Genomic DNA, 20,568 nt, shown 5'->3' on the forward strand with positions numbered 1-20,568 from the left:
TGGAGTTTTGTTTCAAAGGTGCGTTAGGTTCGCTATTAATGGAACAAACATTGTCCGGCTATGCAGATGGATGTTCATAGACTAGAGGACAGTAGGAGTCAGGATGCCCAGGACTCAAACATAAGTTACATGGAATAAAGGTTACATTCATGACGGGGATAGGCTTTTGTTGAACAGAAATAACCTCTTCCTTTTTAGTGAGAGATTCGATTAGAGTTTTAATCTCAGGATCGGGTTTCATCTCAAACATACTGGCGGCCTTAACTGTTGTAGAAGAACTAGCAGAACTGGAGATATCGTCACTAACCCCCCAGTTATTATTGCGCTTAGTTTGATCTTCTTAAAAATTAATACGCCTCTGAGGCTCCTTTACTTAGGAAACTACCCCCATTCATTATGTCAAGGACTTCTTTATGGTGGTGTAGAAGTCCTTTGAAAAAGGCATGAACTAACGTGTCTTTCGATAGGTTAGGGTGTGGACACTCTATAAGGAGATCGGTGATATGATTCCAAGCCTCTGAAAATGATTCATGAGGATTCTGTCGAAAGAAATTAATCTTGGAAAGCATTTCATCCGTCTTCAGGGGTGGGTAAAAATGTTCCATAAATAGTTGAACAAGTTTGGCCCACGAAGTCTCTGTAATTAGGGCTTGGGCAAGTTAACCAAGACGCCTTTATCGGCTAAAGTGAAGGGAAATACCCTCAGTTTAATTTGCTCAGCACTAACCGTAGGATGGTGGAATGTTGTAAGGACTTGTTCAATCCTACGCATGTGCTGATAAGGCTTTTCATGGTCTAACCCATGAAAAACGGGTAACAAATTAAATATATTTGGGGGGATTCTAAAATTCCCCACTGGGTCTGTTAGAACGATGCAAGATTTTGGACTATCGTTCAGGGCTTTGTAAAAGTCAGAGAAAGGAGACTCTCTTTTTTCAGCCATTATGTCAGGTGGTGTGTGTGGTCTACTAGGTAGATGTGTAGTGGGTGGTATACTAGAAAGGCGTGTTTGTTGACATTGTCGGTTAATTACGTTAGGCGTTTTTCTTCGGCCTGACCTTAATCTCATGCAAGGCTAAGACCAATCTTAACTAAACACAACAACACTCCAAACAATCCTGATATGCTAGTATAAACCTCTAACAGAAGATGCGAGGTGTGGAAGAAAAGAGTACCTGAAAGCCTCCTTGCTTCGCTTATGAATAGCATCTTGTTTACGCGTGCTCAGTGTATATAACAAGTTAGAACACTGAAAACCTTGAAAGAAATGGAAATTTGAAAGAAACCTGTGGAAATCGGGCAATTTCAGCAGAGGGCACGGGTCGCGCTCAGAATAGGCCTAGAGAGGGCGCAGATCGCGCTCAGGGAAAACTGGAGTCCATGCGTTTGGGCGTGGGTGGCGCTCATGTTTTGCCTTGGTAGGGCGCTGATAAGAGCCCAAAAATGTAGTTTTAACCCCTTAATAATCATACTACTAGACCAATTATGTGAATAATAAGTAAGAGTTAATACTGATTACGTGTTTTTATGCATTTCAGGCTTCAAAGTCCCTTATATGCATAAATGTGCCACTTTAGCGAGATAAAGGAGAAAAGGTCGGTTGCTAAGAAGTTCTGTGATTAAAGGCCAAGATTCGAGAAGACAAAGCCTTTGTAAAGCCCGGTCAAAAGCTGAAAAGTCAACGCGGGCAGAAACAGCACACAAAGTTAGCAGAACCTCCGAAGGCTGTATCTTTGGACTCAGACCTCAGAATTGGGCCTACCTTATGTCAAAACGACCGGCTCGGAAAGAGATTTCCAATGGTCGAAGCCTTGGCCCAATCAGAGAAGCAAAAGTGGACGAAAAGTCTATTGACGCCGAATCCAGTTGTAGAGGCCTTTTTGGACTGAAAGAATTGGGTTTTGGGCCTGTTTTTCCGGCCCAAAACATGGCTCCAAGCCCATGCACGATTTTTGGATCTGAAAGTATAAAAACAAAAGTTAGCTCTTGGTTAAAAAAAAAAAAGGGAGGCTAGGTAGAGAATTAAGGGTAGATAGTTAGGTTAGAATAAAATTAGTTAGCCTCCATTAAACCTTATTTCTAGATCTGTTTTCATTTCAATTCAATTAGATTAAAGTAATTAGTTTTATTCTTGTTTTAATATAGTATTGAATGATTGTTCTTCATTAGTTTTGATAAATAAAATAGCTACTTGTCAATTCGATTTTGTCATTCAATTTCTAGATCTAGTTTAAATTCTTGTTTGTTTCAATTCTTAGTTATTAATTAGATTTTTATTATTGTTAATTTAGATTAGTAAATTTCAATTATTTATAGTATGTTTAGTTTTAAGTTAATAGGAAATGATCATGAATGATTCTCGGCTAAAACTCCATTAGAGGGGGTTGAGAAGCCTTGATGAAAGCTTGATTCAGTTATATCGTAGAAGTCGTCGTAATTTCTATTACGCCGTAAATAATTAGTTCACCATGAGAATGGGTTTAATTGTTCACATGCTAGTTATGAATTGGTAGAAATGCCATGTGTAATTAGAGATTAGGAATAACCAATTGTTCTCTCGTGGCGATTCAATTCAGATTACGACGATTAATTCGGTAGTGGATTAAGTTGAGTTAAGGTGGAATCAATTCCCCCTCTAACTCCTTATCATAGAATCAACGTAGTATTTCAATAGCTGTTTAATTAGTGAACTAGTTGCATCTTGTGGGTAGTTGCATCGTAGTATAACTCCCCCTCGTAAAACTCTCATTAGACTTAAGACCGATTAATTAGACTAGAAAACAATCACATGCTAAAGAACTAGCAGTGGAACGAATCTTCTATTCCAACTCCGTTCAATCGACTTGAGAGTAGAATAAACTTGATAAAAACGAATCATAGAAAGTCTTAGTTTACTTACGTTTTGAGTTCAACGTTCATTTCGTAGGTAGACTAAACGAGTCTTTTTACATTTATCAAATGGCGCCGCTGCCGTCTTAGTTACCTTTAGCATCGTTTTCGTAGTAAAATTAGTCATTTTTAAGTCCCATTAAACCCACCCACCCTTGTTTGATTCATACTGTGGTTGTCCGTTTCAGATTTGAAAAAAATTCCGCGAAGTTACGAGGAATCCCCATATAGTGCGCCCAGCTCTAACAATCGTAAATTTGAAGTTAAACGGAGCACGCCCGCGCCCATACCAAGCGCGACCCGTGCCCAAACACTGGAACTTCAAACTTAATCGAAAGCGACCACCCCCATATAGTGGCGCCCGCTCTAAGCTGAAATTTCCGGATTTCCGCAGGTTTGTTTCGAACTCCGAGTTTTTAAGTTTTTCAGTGTCCTAACTTGTTATATACACTGAACACATGTAAACAAGACGCTATTCATAAGCGAAGCAAGGACGCAGTCAGGTATTCCTTTCTTCCTCACCTCGCATCTCCAGTTAGAGGTTTATACTAGTATATCAGGATTGTTTGGAGTGTTATCGTGTTTAGTTAAGTTTAGTCTTAGCCTTGTATGAGATTAAGGTCTGGACGAACAAAAACACCTAACGTAATTACACGGCAAAACCAACAAGCACGCCTATCTAGTATACCACCCACTACACCTCTAGCTATACTTCCACACACACCACCTGACATAATGCCTGAAGACGGAGAGACTCCTCTCTCCGACTTTTACAAAGCTTTGAGTGATAGCCCTAAATCTTGCATCGTTCTAGCAGACCCAGTAGGGGATTTTTGAATTCCCCCAAACATATTTAATTTGTTACCCGTTTTCCATGGTTTAGACCATGAAAAACCTTACCAACACATGCGTAGGATTGAACAAGTCCTTACAACATTCCATCATCCTACGGTTGGGGAACAAATTAAACTAAGGGTATTCCCTTTCACCTTAGCCGATAAGGCGGCATCTTGGTTAACGCCCAAGCCTAGTGCGTGGACTCGTGGGCTAAACTTGTTCATTGTTTATGGAACATTTTTACCCACCCCTAAAGACGGATAAGATACTTTTCAAGATTCATTTCTTTCGACAGAATCCTCATGAATCATTTTCAGAGGCTTGGAGTCGTTTTACCGATCTCCTTATAGAATGTCCACATCATAACCTAGCGAAAGACACGCTAGTTCGTGCCTTTTTCAAAGGACTTCTACACCACCATAAAGAAGTCCTTGACATAATGAATGGGGGTAGTTTCTTAAGCAAAGGAGCCTCGGAGGCTTATAAATTTTTTAGAGGATCAAACTAAAGCGAAATAAATAACAACGGGGGGTAGTGACGATATCTACCACTCCGCTAGTTCTTCTAATACAGTTAAGGCCGCCGGTATGTTTGAGATGAAACACGATCCCGAGCTTAAAACTCTAATCGAATCACTCACTAAAAAGGTAGACGTCATTTCTGTACAACAAAAGTCGTCCCCCGTCATGAATGTAAAGTCAAATCCATGTAGTTTCTGTTGGAGTCCTGAGCATCCCGACTCCCATTGTCCTATAGCCTATGAAAATGCTTGTTCTATTAATAGTGAACCTAACGCCCCTTGGAGACAAAATCCCAACTTCGGTTGGAGAAATAACCAACACGTCACACCTCCAGGGTACAATAATCAATATGTTAGGCCAACGCACAGTTTTAACCAAGCTCCACCACGACAAGGACAGGGTCAGGGTAATTTTAATAATTATAACAACCAAGTGCAACCTCGACAAGGTCAAGCACAAGGTCAAGGTAGTTATTATAATAATTATAATGCTAATAGAGGTATCATTCCGGTAAATAATAATTATCAAAATCAACCCATAAATAATTCATGTGAAATAGTTCCAGTCACACCACCCGTGACTACTACACCCACACAACCGGATCACCTTGAAACCTTCATACAAGTGAGCCAAAAACTTTTCCAAACCATGGCTCAATCTAACCAACAGCTTCTACAATCCGTTAATAATTTAACCCAACAGTTGGCTCAAGATAAAGACCAACCCAAAGGTGTGTTTCCAGGTCACGCAATACCTAATCCTAAAACAACAAACACAGCCTTTGAGGTAACCGATAATACTAGTAATGAATATGAAAATGTAGGTGAGCTAAATGCCATCACCACTCTCCGTTCTGGCAGAGTGGTTGATAACAAGGTAACTATGCCTATAGTTACCCCACCAGTAGCCCCTACACCTGCTATTTTACTAGATACTGAAATAGAAATTGAAGAGCCTACCACTGTAGAGGTACCAGTTAAAACACATCCTAAGAAAAAGAAAGCCACGGTTAAACATCCAGGTGATACCATTGCTAAATATAGACAGAAACCACCATTTCCACAAAAATTAGCCATATTAACTAGGGATACAAATTATGAGGAGATTAGGGATGTTTTCAAGAATCTAACTATAAACCTTCCCTTCCTCGAAGCTATTAAAAAGCTACCACACCATGCTAAGTTTCTTAAGGAGTTGTGTACTACTAGGCGTAAGACCAATATACCAAAAGACGCCTTTTTAATAGAACAATTCCCAACTCTATCTGAACATAACGGAATAGTTAAGTACAACGACCTGGTCGTCCTACTGTACAATGCACCTTAGGAGATTCCTATACGACGACCGCGTTATTAGACACGGGGGCTAGTGTTAACTTACTCCCGTTTTATTTGTATAGACAAATAGGTCTAGACAAGATGCAACCCACTAAAATGGCGTTGCAATTAGTCGATCGGTCTATTAAGTATCCTAAGGGTGTGGTTTAGAACGTCTTTGGTAAAAGTTCGGGATTTCTACTATCCCAGGCTGATTTTGTCATACTCGATCTGTAAGTCGCTAACGACTGGGTCCGATCATCTTAGGGCGTCCTTTCCCGTCCACTGCCAACGTGCTCATTAATTGCCGCGATGGTTCAATGTCCATGTCTTTTGGCTATCTTGCTGTTGAAGTAAATGTTTTTAAAAAAAAGACACATGTACCCGATTCGCTTCTATGGAGGAGAGGTTAGCATGATCGAGAGCTCGGCCGAGATTATTCCAACAACACGTTCCCTGATAATCATATGCCCAAATTTCTTTCCTTTGGAAGTTCAGACTCCAACATTTTCATCCCTACACTAGTCGATACACATATAATGGACGAGGATGAGATAGAGGACTTCCTCAAAGATATAGAGGACTATCATAGTAATGTAGATATGACCAATCTAGATGAGGAATTCGATGAGTTTCTTAGAGCAGGTGATGAGTCACCCTATCAAGAACTACTTTGCACAACATCCACCTCGACTCCCCTCCTTCCACCCTTTCAAAGGAATCTCGAGTTTACACTCGATCCTTTTGTTTCTCCTGTGCTTCATAATTTTTTAAATCCTCCTAGCAAACAGATACTTCAGAAGGACAAACCATTTGACACCTTCATTTTCAAACTTGAGACAGACCCTAACTACACCATGAATGAGTTTTGTGCTAAACCCACATCCTCATGTTTTCCATGCTTTCCTTCTACAACTTACCCATATCCACAATACCTTCCACAGCCATTCACTTTTCCACACTTATTCACTAGGACACCCTCTCGTTCAAAGATGAAAAATAAGGTGCATGCTAGGTTACGTTTTAGGTCTATCCGACTTTGCCTTCATTTCACTAGGTTGCGTCATAGAAAATCTTGGTGCTTGATTGTGTTTGGATATGTTTTCTGTGATATTTATTTATGGAATGATCCACAACTATTTCGGTTGTTGATATATGATAAACTACATGTTCATACATATGTTTAGATAAAGTCTCGAGTATCTGACTTTAAACGACTCAATTTTTGTGTTTGGTGCAGTTCCTTTTATTTCCATATATTGGTAAGTGCACCATTAAGGTAACCGGGCCCTCTCTATGGAGTGTGTGGCTGTAAGTACCGGATCCTAAGTCCACGTTTAACATAATTCACGTTTTCCACTCTTGCATGTTTTCTCGGATTTTCGAGTCATGTTTCTCTATGGAGTGAATTATGTCCTTATTGCTTATTGTTTTTCCTTAAGAAAATAAAAAAAAATAAAAAAATAAACATAGTAATCTAGGAAGTCTCGGGAATCTGACTTTAAAAGACCTAATTGTAAAAAACAAATTTTCTAAACTCTGTTGTAAAAAATTTGTTTGGGGGTGGGGTGTTCGTGTTTTCGTCCTAGAATGTTTGATGTCCCACTAGAGTTGCTTAGGCCGTTTAATTGTGTTCCGATTCGGGCTGACATAATCTATAAATTTAGAGTTCATTCGTTCGCATAACTTACGTTATACACACACTTCGAGGTGTTTTCCACTATCTTGTATGTCATCCGATGTCGGAATAGAGTGTTTTATGGATCATTGAATTGGAAATTCTCTCCTGATCATTTGCATATCTCATTCGCAAAAATTGGACTGGTAACGGAGCGGCAATTTTAGTTTGAAGTCGCGCTAAAAATCCCAAAATTCGGAAAATTCGAATTGGGCTTGGGCCCAACCCGCGCCCCTTTACCTTCACCATCAGTTCATCGTTTTCACTTCCACACCGCCATTAACAAAGCTTCAAACCCAAAACCTAAAAATAAAATTAAATTAAAAAGAAAAACAATTAACCCACGCCCACAATCCAATACCCACTCCAAATCATCTCCAACTAACCACCACCACCACCTCCACCAATTCAAATCACCAAAAACCACCGAAAAATCCAAAAATTGGTGCTGTCGCACCACCACAACACCACCACCATCGTTTTTGATTAGTGAGGTCGTTCCTCATTACTCCTACACCTTCTACAAACCCCAAACCGTATTCAAACTTCCAATGGCTCAACAACGTCGAATTTTGCCGGAGCAAGTTTTTACTGCCGACCACTTCGCGCCGTTTTATGGTGACGAGATGGCTAGTAGAGATTGGAATAGCTTGTGGTACTCGACCGAAGCCTTCTACCACGAAGACTTGGTCCGACGGTTTTACAACACGAGAGAGTTGGAGGGGAGTAGGATTTTTGTTATGGTAGCGAAGAAGAGGAAGGAGTTAACTACTGGGCTGTTGGCTGAGATTCTAGGTATTCCGCCTATAATCCATTTGGATGCCACGTTACAGGAGTCCCAGTATGATGGGGTAGAGCCTTTGATGAACGCGACTGTTATCAATGGGAGCTACAATACAAACTCCCATTGTGTTTCGAGGGCATCCCTCGGACCAACGGTGGCGGCTACAACATTTCGGATGGGTCGGAACGTCCTAGGGAAGGACAAGGTCAGCGACATCGGTCTGACCTGCCTCCACATTTTATGGATACTCCAAGAGCAGAAGTACGAGTTTTGTATCTTGGAGTTTTTGCTTAGCATGATTAGGGGAGTGGGAAGTCATTGGCACCTCTCCCTATTTTAATAACCAAGATCATGCTGAAGATGAAAGCAGCTCCGGCGTCTGATAGGGTTTACATCACCCTACACCGTAATCCTCGTATCTATAAGGATTGTGTCCAACAAGTTTGGAGATTGCACGAGGATAGAGAAGAGGACGAGGAGGAGGGTGGAAATGAGGATGACTCGGAGGATGAGGAGGACTTGACTTGTCTTGATGCGGATGCCTTGGAGAGATGTTGGTCAGATGCTGAACGCATGGCTGTGATTCATCGGGGCATGCGTTCACTCAACACTATCTGCGAAGACCTCTAGACTCGACAGGCAACTATCCATCATAACTTCGAGATCCGTACCCAGGGAGAGGATGAGCGGTGGGAACAGATGAGGACTGAGCTAGAAGCTCAGCACCAATTCTGGACCGATATGCTTGCACGCTTCCCACCTCACGCAGATTCCCGCCCCCGAGGACACAGCCATTTCACGCACGAAGGCCGCCGCCGAAAAGACGACCCGATGATGGCCCTTCAGGAGCTCAGGCGCCACCTCTATAGTGTGTGCCCTCCGCTACTAGTAGCGAGGTGTTTAGGGAGTGTGAAGATTGATAGTGGATGTTGCTATTTATTATTGTTGTTATTTATTTTTAATGTAAGGTTTAATTCCGTCAAGTTGAATTTTGTAGTTAAATGTACTTTGAATTAATATAATGTGTTTATTTTCACAATTGTGCGTGATTGGTTATTGTTGATCCCACCTTCCCAAATTGTTTGGGGGTGGTTTTATTTAATTAGAACATGATTTTTAGATTACCAGTAATTTTAGAAGTTATTTTCAGTATGGGGTGAGAATATGGCCGGTTAGGCATATCTATGAATAAATATAATGATAGGATGAAATCTCAATAAGATACGTAGTTTCTATTCTAATTTCAACCTAAAAGATATTAGGATTGTTTTAGAATCAAGAAAATGAGTTGTTTCCGTTTTCGGGGTTGGAAATTTTATTATTTCCGAAAATTGCCGTAAAAGCTTTTTGGCAACTTCCCGATCCGTTTTAGCAACTTAAAACCTATATAAACTTCATTCATTCTACACTCACAACCCACACAACACCTAACTTCCATCACCCACCTTTCACTCCCACGTTTCCCACGTTTTGTCTCATTTTTCACTTAAGTCACCTCTGACCTCGAGGCGCTTCCAGAGAGGAAGGAGCCTCTACACTACACTTTGTCAAAATTTTTGTTCAGAGTGCGCCCGCGCCCAAGGTAAGCGCAACTCGCGCTCAAACATTGGAATTCCAAAATACACAGAGCGCGACTCGCGCCCAAGTGGAGCTCCCTCGCGCCCTGACTCCCGTGGACCAGAAAAATTCCAGTTTTCTGCGGGTTGTTTCCGGTTCATTTGCAGCTGTTCCAGAGCGTAGTTTTGAGATGACATCTCCTATAATAATACCGGAACAGTCTTTCGAAGATTTGTTCCAAAGCACTACTTATGGTGCTTGGTTTCGCGAGGTGATCACATACGTAGGCTGGGAACCGCTTATGGTAAGACCGGCTGAACTTTATTCTCCAGCACTTGCATCTTATTTTTACAATAACTGCATTTTCTTTGAGAGACCGGATGGAGAACAAGTGTTCTCCATCAACATTGATGATGAACCAATGGAAATTACCAGGTTCTTGCTAGCATTTGTTCTAGGACTTGCTATGCCCGCTGAGATACAAGACCCATGGTGCTATTGGGTAGATAATATGCATGTTTACACTTATGAGTTTTTGAACGAGGCTTATGGGGCAGGCATTTTCCGTATCGAGGACCAAGGGGAATATAACGTCGCCCTTGGTAGCCTGTCCATGAACATAGGAACTGTTATGTTTTGGATTATGCTAAACATTTTAGGGGAATAGCGTTTTTCTTCTGTGAATGACGCCACTTGTAGCGTTTTCCTTGCTTTAGCCACGGGACGCCGGTTCTATGATATTCCCAGAACTTTGATGTCTAGTTTAGCACGAGCCCATAGCATGAGGCAAAAGTACCTTCTTATGCCTGTTCTAATTTCCCGTATTATGCTATGTTTCTTCCCTATTTTTTGTACACGTTTCACGGATTAGATTACGGTTGACACTGTACGACCTACCAATAGTAATATTAGATCTTTCCGTTCAATGACTTGGCAAGGGTGGAGGATACAACCTCATCAGGTTGCACCTTACACCCCGTCAGACCAAGTGACACTTAATAGGTTAGCAACCATTGATGATAAATGGCGTGAAGCCTGGCAAATTATCATGGCATGGCAGGACACGAAGGAACCTCACTTCTTTAAAGAAGTAGAGGATGACGAAGATGATGAATAAAAGTGGGAGATAAGGTAAGTTTTTAGTTTTAGTTAGTGTCTGCTTATGTCCCAAGCAATTTAATTTTGTTAACCCCATAATGGGTGGAACTCTTATAGAGTTGCGTCAGTTTTTATTTCCTATATTAGTATGTTCTAACCTTGTTTTGCAGATGTTCCACAATTTCACGCGTTTCCATGGTATTTTTCTACCCTCTTTATTTAAATGCTTTGAGGACAAAGCATGTTTCTTGTTTGGGGCATAGGAACACGTGTAATTAGGGCATCTGATAGGATATAGATATGTATAATATGCATTTGTTTTCTAGTTAAAATTTCAAAAATTCAAAAATATAATAAATAAGTTCATGCTATACACTTAGGAATAGTGGTATTGTTTTCTTTTCTATGCTCTTAATAATCTAGAAGTCTCAACGAGCTTTTGCATCGTAATAATTGTTAGAAACTTAGGTTAATATGTAGGTAATAATCTTGGCATCTATCTATAAATATATTACATGAGTATCTATGATTGTTAGCGAAGAAGTTTCTGAAATCTAGGCTAGAGTACTTATTCTACAAATCCTGTGAGAATATAGCCTAAAGCCTTATATGAGCTTAAACTTTTGAGAAATGACACAAGGGAGAATTAAAATCGGATAGAGAAATCACACGCCCACTTGCTTGATCACTATGCCATATCCTAAGCGAGAATTTAGGCCCTCTTTGGATCGATATAGCCAGAAATTCAAACCTATGAATTATTTTCCGCTAGTCACCCCCCTGAGCCTTCCTTTAGCCTTTCATAAACCACAAATCCTTTACCCTGTTATAAAAACAAAACAAAATAAAAAAAAAAATTCAACCTACCCAATTTAGAATAAGTCTGAGAATTGAATGAGGAAGAAAAAAGAAGAGAAAAACCTGTGTAAACAAAAATTAGTTAGTTGCTTCAGAAAATAAAGAAAAGAAGTTTCCATCCAAAGAAAAGAAATTAAAACTCCAAAAATAGAATAAAAGGGAGTCAAAAGCCAAAGAAAAGAAAAAGAAAAATATGGCTAAGGATGGAAACAAAGTGTAGAAGCAAAAGTAAATAACAAGGTTTTCTCTAGTTACATAATATGAAGACTCTATTATCTCAGACTTGTCCTTTTTGAATATCCATTTCCTTCCTTCTTAAACCATCTCCTAATTCTCGAAACACCTAATAAAGACCTCTAGCTCAATTAAGAATATGTTAGTGTGATAGTAAGTGGCAGATGTGTTTGATCGACTCCGGCTTCCGTGTGTGTCATTGAGATTGTAAGGTAAAGTGTGCCCACTGCACACTAGAGTAGCGAAACTTGAGTGGAAAAATCAGAGTGTTATATCTTGACTATTATTGTGAGAACCTACTTAAGGACGCTATTCCGAGTTTCAGAAACGAACCTGCTATGCATTCATAGTATTACTCATTATATACATGTTATTGTAGATGATTGATTATTATGCATATATTAACTTAGGTTTTTGACTTGGTTGTTCTTATTCATTTGCTAGTGAGATGTATAGATAGTTGAGCATGAATAAGGAAACAATAGTTTTATTTCTTAGTCATTGTAGTATAGATGAAGTTTGTGAGTACCTTCATGGAAAACTCTCACGAGGCTATAACTCGGCCCACTAGGGAAGTCCTAGTGGTTTAAGCGCCTTATGCGATATAGAAAATGCAATCGCGACTCAAATAAACGAGAGTAGATAGAACTCCATTTTTTGGTCACTTATGCTAATTTCTCATATTTGCTTGAGGACAAGCAAAATGTTGTTTGGGGGTGGTTTGATAAGATCCCAAAACTGTAGTTTTAACCCCTTAATAATCATCTTGCTAGACCAATTATGTGAATAATAAGTAAAAGAGTTAATACCGATTCACGTGTTTTATGCATTTCGGGCTTCAAAGTCCCTTATGTGCAGAAATGTGCCACTTTAGCGAGATAAAGGAGAAAAGGTCGGTTGCTAAGAAGTTCTGTGATTAAAGGCCAAGACTCGAGAAGACAAAGCCTTTGTAAAGCCCGGTCAAAAGCTGAAAAGTCAACACGGGCGTAAACAAAGACACAAAGTTAGCGAGAACCTCCTCCGGCTGTATCTTTGGACTCAGACCTCGGAATTGGGCCTACCTTATGTCAAAACGACCGGCTCGGAAAGAGCTTTCCAATGGTCCAAGACTTGGCCCAATCAGAGAAGCATAAGTGGACGAAAAGTCTATTGAAGCCGAATCCAGCTGAAGAGGCCTTTTTGGACTGAAAGAATTGGGTTTTGGGCCTGTTTTTCCGTCCCAAAACATGGCTCCAAGCCCATGCACGATTTTTGGATCTGAAAGTATAAAAACAAAAGTTAGCTCTTGGTTAAAAAAAAAAAGGAGGATAGGTAGAGAATTAAGGGTAGATAGTTAGGTTAGAATAAAATTAGTTAGCCTCCATTAAACCTTATTTCTAGATCTGTTTTCATTTCAATATAATTAGATTAAAGTAATTAGTTTTATTCTTGTTTTAATATAGTATTGAATGATCGTTCTTCATTAGTTTTGATAAATAAAATAGCTACTTGTCAATTCGATTTTGTCATTCAATTTCTAGATCTAGTTTAAATTCTTGTTTGTTTCAATTCTTAGTTATTAATTAGATTTTTATTATTGTTAATTTAGATTAGTAAATTTCAATTATTTATAGTATGTTTAGTTTTAAGTTAATAGGAAATGATTGCGGAATGATTCTCGGCTAAAACTCCATTAGAGGGGGTTGAGAAGCCTTGATGAAAGCTTGATTCCGTTTATTGTAGAGTCGTCGTAATTTCTATTCCACGCCAGAAATAATTAGTTCACCATGAGAATGGGTTTTGATTGTTCACATTCTAGTTATGAATTGGTAGAAATGCCATGTGTAATTAGAGATTAGGAATAACCAATTGTTCTGCGTAGCAGTTCAATTCGGATTACGACGATTCGTCGGTAGTGGATTAAGTTGAGTTAAGGAGGAATCAATTCCCCCTCTAACTCCTTATCATAGAATCAACGTAGTATTTCAATAGCTGTTTAATTATTGAACTAGTTGCATCTTGTGGGTAGTTGCATTGTAGTATAACTCCCCCTCATAAAACTCTCATTAGAGATAAGACCGATTAGTTAGACTAGAAAACAATCACATGCTAAAGAACTAGGAGTGGAACGAATCTTCTATTCCAACTTCGTTCAATCGACTTGAGAGTAGAATAAACTTGATAAAAACGAATCATAGAAAGTCTTAGTTTACTTACGTTTTGAGTTCAACGTTCATTTCGTAGGTAGACTAAACGAGTCTTTTTACGTTTATCAGGCGCAGATCGCACTCAAGTAAATTTGGAGTTCAGCAGCGTTTGGAAGCGGTGTGCTTCAATTTTGCCTTGAGGAGGGGGGGGGTGCTTTCGGCTCAGTGAGTTAAGCAGTCGCACTCCAGTTTGGCCTGCCTAGGGCGCGGGTCGTGCTCCGCATAATTTTGCGAGGAAAATTTTTAGTGCTAAAACGGACAACCACAGTGAGAATCAAACAAGGGTGGGTGGGTTATGGGACTTGGAAAACTATCAATTCTAAAAAAAATAATACTAAAGGGAACTAAGATGGCAGCGGCGCCATTTGATAAACGTAAAATGATATAGTCTTACCTACGCATAAACGGTGAAGTTCAAACGCAAGTAAAACTAGAACTTAACATTGCTATGTTATCAAAGATTTCTACTCTCAAATCTATCGAAATAGAGTGGAGTAAAAGATTCGTTCCACTTCTAGTTCCTTAGTATTCAATGTTTTCTTATATTTGGAGTCTATCCAAAGTCTAATGAGAGTAATGGTGGGATTATACTACGATGCAATTTCAAATAACAAGATATTAACGAAAATGATTCAAACTACGGAAATACTACATTGATTCTATGATAAAGAATTAGGGGGGATTGATTCCACCTTAACTCGACTTAATTTACTAATGGCTACGACTGTCAGAATCGAATTGAACTCGGCGAGAACAATTGGTTCTTCCTAATCCCTAGTTGTTCATGGTAATTTCTACCAACTAACATCTAGCATGTGAATGATCAAACCCATTCTCATGGTGACCTACTCATTTCTAGAATGGAATGGAAATTACGACAACTCTACACTAACACAAATCAAGCTTCAACAAGGCTTCTTCAACCCCCTCTAATGGAAGTTTAGCCTAGAATCATTATGCTATCATTTCTTATTGAATCCAAAGAAGACGTCATATAAATATTATAACTTTACTATATTGATCTACTCAAGCATTCAATCTAAATTAAACAGCTAAGAAATGAATAACAACTAATAACCGAATTTAGATCTAAGTAATTTAATAACCCAAACTAAGATTATCAATAACTAACTACTTTTATTAATCCAGTGAAGAAATAACAATGATTCAAATACTAAATTAAAAACAAGATGAAATGAAAATTAATTAGTTAATGGAGTGAAAACTAGATCTAGAATTATTCTCTAATGGAAACTAGATTATGAAGAACTAAATTGATTAATCTAATGAATAGAAATAACAATAATTGAATACTAAATTTAAAACAAGAATAAAAACTAATTAATTCATGTAAAACTAATTTCTAATTTCTAATCTAGATCTATTTTTCTAACCCTAGCTATAATTAACAATTCTCTACTACTAAGCTACCATTAACAATTCTCTACTACTAAGCTACCATTAACAAAGAGCTAAGTTTTTGTTTTTATATCTTCAGATCAAAAAATCGTGCATGGGCTTGGAGCCATGTTTTGGGCCGGAAAATCGGGCCCAAAACCCAATTCTTTCAGTCCAGAAAGGGCTCTTCAGCTGGATTTGGCTTCCACAAGGTTTTCGTCCACTTCCACTCCTCTGATTGGAGCAAGGCTTGGACCATTGGAAAGCTCTTTCCGAGCTGGTATTATTGACATAAGGTACGCCCAATTCTGAGGCATGAGTCCAAAGATATGGTCTTTGGAATTTCGACTAACTTTGTGCACAGTTTCTGCCCGTGTAGACTTTGACTTTTCAGCTTTTGACTAGGCTTTACAAAGGCTTTTTCTCCTTGAATCTTGGCCTTTAATCACATAACTTCTTAGCAACCAACCCTTGCTCCTTTATCTCGCCAAAGTGGCATATTTCTGCACATAATTGACTTCAATGCCTGAAATACATAAAAGCACGTAATCGGTATTAACTCTTATTTATTACTCGCATAATTGGTCTAAAAGTATGATTGTTAAGGGGTTAAAACTACAGTTTTGGGCTATTATCATTGTCCCCAGAAATTGAGGCAGACATAGATTAATAATAAAAGATTCGGTTTTCACTAGTCGAGTCTTGATAAGTAGCCTTTCTAGTCTTATGTTCTTCGACTCTTCTTCTTCTCGTTCTTCGTGTTCTTCCTTCTTTATGGAAGGCTAATCTTCTACTTCAAGGGAGGAGATGAAGTCGGTGCTTAGGGTTTGATGATTCTTCTAGTTCATGTTGTTCTCCAATCGAGTTAGTTCTTTATGTTTTTAGTTATTAGATCCATTACCCACACTAGGGGATGGAAGTATAGAATAGGGTTTATGTTTTGTAATATTAATATCATGCTAGTGTTCTGTACTTTTCTTCTAGTAGTGTAGTTCTTTAGAGTTAGGGAAGTATTCTTTGTGTTACCCTAGAAAGGGTAGCTCAGGGAGTGGCTGCCTAGGGGAAGTATTCTTTGTGTTTGCCTTAAGTGGTGATTCATTGAATGGTTGCCCTATTAGGAAGTACTCCTTGATGTTGCTCTCAGTAATACATTGAATGGCTGTCCAAGCTTACATAAAAGGAAAGAAGATATTAATAGCATTAACATAGGAACAACCTTAAGTAGAGTTATTTGTCAATGATGTTTTATCCAAGAGAGTATCGGCACTCACTCGATTGCCTAATTATAGTCTACTTGTGAGAACAACCATGAAACAGAAGATCACAGATCAAAGGTAACGGTGGATTCTAATCTCTTGAATTCTCTCTCCTATAAATTCTTAATAGTTTAGTTAGTTTAGTTTAGTTTAGCATTAGAATCTACAATCTCTACAATCATAGTTTTTACCCTTTCCAGTCCTGTCCTTCATATAACATACACTTAAAAGTGGAACGATATCCTACTCATCCTTTACTCATTGAGGGATAATTAGGTTTTGATACACTTCTATTTTGTTCAACAACCATCATCTATCTACATCATCCATCATCCATCTACACACACAAAAGGAGTGCGTGTCAAATGGCGTCGCTACCATTTTAAGTTGTTTATGTTTAACGTTTTCTTTCAAGATTAGAACTTTGGATCTTGAGGTAATTTTAGCCACATCATCCATCCTTTTGAGAAAGAGAGAAGCTTGGAGGACATCTCAAAGACAAGATCTACCATTTAGGTTAGTCGAATCTTCATTCTTTTTATTTCATTCTTAGTATAGTTGCATCGTAGTTGAGTATTATTGATTTCTAGTATAATTGCATTTAGGACCTTTTCAACAATTGAAGTTGTACGACAACACAGTGAAACATCGAACTCTAGTGTTTCTTGTCTGAATCTTGACAAACGGACATTCGTCTGTGGGCCATGGTATTTAAGCAATCCAAGTGATTCACCATAACCCTAGAAGAGACAGCTTTAGACAATGGGCGAGATACTAGCTGCAAAGCCCAACCCAGTTGAAGGAATGTAGCTTTGCATTTTAGTGTACTTTAGAATAGTTGCATATTAGTTTAATTGCATTCAAGCATAGTTGGATAGTTTTTCGTCATTTCGTATAGCATTTTCTAGTGTATGCCCCGTCGTCCATTTCATCATCCGGTAAGAACACAATAGTGTACAAGGTTTAACAACCAACTCATAAGAATACTAGACAAGATTGATACAATGGCCGCACACAATAATGGAGGTGTTGTGGACCTAAATAGTCCTGAAGCTATCCCACCCATGCAAGCACAACAGAGGAAGAAGCTGAGTGATTTCTAATCACCAATCATTGGAGACCCACCCAACAGTATTGTTTTTCCAGAGATAGAAGCTAACCAGTTTGAACTTAGAGCATCAGTAATCTCTATGCTTCCAAAGTTCAATGGTTCAGACAATGTTCATCTTTATGTTCACATGACCAAATTTCTATCAGTTCTCAGAACTTTCAAGAACTAAAATATCAGGGATGAGAGTATCAAGATAATTCTTTTTCCACTCTCAGTTGAAGGCAAAGCATCTAAATGGTTAACTGCACAGCCGATCAATTCAATCAACAACTGGGAGAAGTTGAGAACAAAGTTTATGAACAAGTTCTACCCACCCCAGAAGACAGATGCCATGTAGCAAGCCATCAATATTTTCAAAGGGAAGGTGACTGAAGAATATCATCAAAGCTGGGAGAAATTCAATAATCTGCTAGTCTCATGTCCACATCATTTTTTTTTTTTTTTTTTGAAATGGCTAGGGGTTAAGGTGACCCCAACCTTTTATTAATCAAGAGCACAAGTACATTTTTCCTTCTTTATCCCTTTTAACCAATTCATACATTTTTTGGTCCATTGGAGGGATATGATACAAAATTTCATTACATGAGGACTTGCTCAGCTTCGATAGATAGTCAGCTACTTGATTTCCTTCTCTAAAAACATGTTTAAAAAAGATTTCGTCAAACTTCGAGATATCAACCCATATCTGTGCTACTAAATTCCTACAATACCATGGCACTACTTCTTCCTTCTTGATTATTTGGATCGCTCGCATAGAGTCTGATTGAACTTAGAGTCTATTTATGTTTATATCTATCGCTCCTTCAAGCCTTTTTTGTACCGCAAGCAGTTCCTGGTATAACACCGATATTCTTTTGGAGCTTCCATTGTACGCCAGTATAACATCTCCATTCCAGTCTCGTAAAGCTCCTCTAAACCATGCGCTTCCACCTTGAAGAGATCTGTCAGAGTTAAGAGTGGGAGTTGTGTCTGACTTCTCCCATCGCACCCATTTTACTTCATTGTTTTTGAAGTTAGCCCCTACACCCAGTCTGCCCAAGAGGGCTCTCAATAATCCATCCTCTTTAACTATTTCCAGCATCTTCCCTAAGTATATCTTCATACTATTAAGTACTCGGATACTGACTACATCGGTAGTTCTGAAGCGTTGTTTCTTGAGTCTCCAATTCCTTTCATTCCAAATAGCTTGGATAGCAGCACTAATCAACGCCTTTATCACTTCAACTATCATCGAGTTTGATCTGCAGATACACATGAGATGATACCACTCATCATGCAAGTTGCGAACCACTTCTGTTAGCCCCATTGCTTTCTTGATGCTTTGCCAGACTAATTTCGAGAAAGAACACTCAAAAAATAAATGGGCCAAACTTTCCTCTTGCGAGTCACATAAACAACATCTTGATTGCCCAATCACTTTCTTCATTCGAAGTCTATTCTGTGTGGGAAGACATCCTGAAAGTAGCTGCCACATAGTGAAGGCATGTTTTGAGGTCACACAGACTATCTTGTACCACTTCACCTTACTACGGACATTTTTTAGAGAGGCATATGTTGAAGAGATAGAAAACTTGCCAGAACTTGACGGAGTCCATATAACTTGACCATCATTAAGGAATATATTGATTTCGGTTTCCGTGATCCATTTCTTGACTTCACACTCCAGCATATCTGTAATGGTCCTCGACCATTCTCCAATTGAGATAACTACAGCTACTTTAGCAACATGGGGTACCGAGTTGAGAAGAAGATTTTTAGCTTCGACATTAATAATGAGTGGCCCTGAGCACCAAGGTTCATTCCAGAAGCTCGTGTCATTACCATTCGCTATGATGTACCGCACTAGCTTCCATGCAACTTCCCTATGCTTCAAAATACCTCTCCAACCCCAGGAGCAGTCCTTTGGAGCTTTCATTGTCCAAAACTGCTTTTGATTGATTTGCTGATCCCATGACCATTTAACCCACAAGCTCTTTGATTTCTGAGCTAGTTTAAACACTAGGCCGCAGTAAGCTGCTTGATTACACACTCTTGGGACAATCAGTCCCAGCCCTGCTTGTTCCTTATCCAATCTCATGTGACTCGAGTGATGCATCTTTCTCGCCATATTCGGTCCTGCCCATATGAATCTATTGCATAACTTGCTCACCTTCTCCAATACAGTTTTTGGTAAAACAAAAGTCTTAGCCCAGTATGTTTGAAAGGATGATAGAACTGATTTGACTAGCTGTACTCTTCCTGCTCTATTCAAGTCCTTAATTATTCTTCCAATCTGAGATACGTCTTATTATTTTTTCAATGAGAGGTAAGCAATCTCTCATACCCAGTCTTGTTGCAGTAAGTGGCAGAACGAGGTATGTGACTGGAGGATTGACAATCGAGATATTCATCTCTTCAGCTAAAGCTAACCCTTCTTCTTCAGACATGCTTCCTACTAATAAGGTGGTCTTTTCATTATTCAGCTACTGCCCTGTAGCTTGCGAGAAGGTAGAGAGAATGTATTTTATTGCAAGAAAGGATTCTATGTTTCCTTCGCAAAAAAGAAGGACATCATCGGCAAAGCAAAGATGCAAGATAGCCAACTTCTTGCATTTTGAATGACATTGGATCGACTTAGTTTGAATCCCTTGTTGGAGCAAATCACTCAACACTTCTATAATGAGCACAAACATATAAGGTGATAGTGGGTCGTCTTGTCTTAGCCCTCTTTTCCCTTGGAAATATCCCTATGGTGATCCGCTGACCATAACTAAGAAGTTAGGGGATGCAAAGCACATATATAGCCATTCAATGAAGATTGGAGGAAACTTGAACTTATGGAGAATGGCTTGGAGAGCCTGTGATA

General features: G+C 39.0%; 1 protein-coding gene across 1 annotated transcript; it reads right to left on the reverse strand.

Annotated features, from left to right (window-relative positions):
• Positions 1–18,492: 18,492 nt before the first annotated feature.
• Positions 18,493–19,830, reverse strand: LOC147473620 (uncharacterized). Its single transcript, XM_086587222.1, has one exon. The coding sequence runs from the start codon at positions 19,828–19,830 to the stop codon at positions 18,493–18,495; it is 1,338 nt and encodes a 445-aa protein (XP_086443348.1).
• Between the last annotated feature and the right edge of the window lie 738 nt (positions 19,831–20,568).

The sequence above is a fragment of the Coptis chinensis genome, unplaced genomic scaffold, assembly GCF_015680905.1.
Source record: "Coptis chinensis isolate HL-2020 unplaced genomic scaffold, ASM1568090v1 utg2180_pilon_pilon, whole genome shotgun sequence".
Classification (NCBI taxonomy): domain Eukaryota; kingdom Viridiplantae; phylum Streptophyta; class Magnoliopsida; order Ranunculales; family Ranunculaceae; genus Coptis; species Coptis chinensis.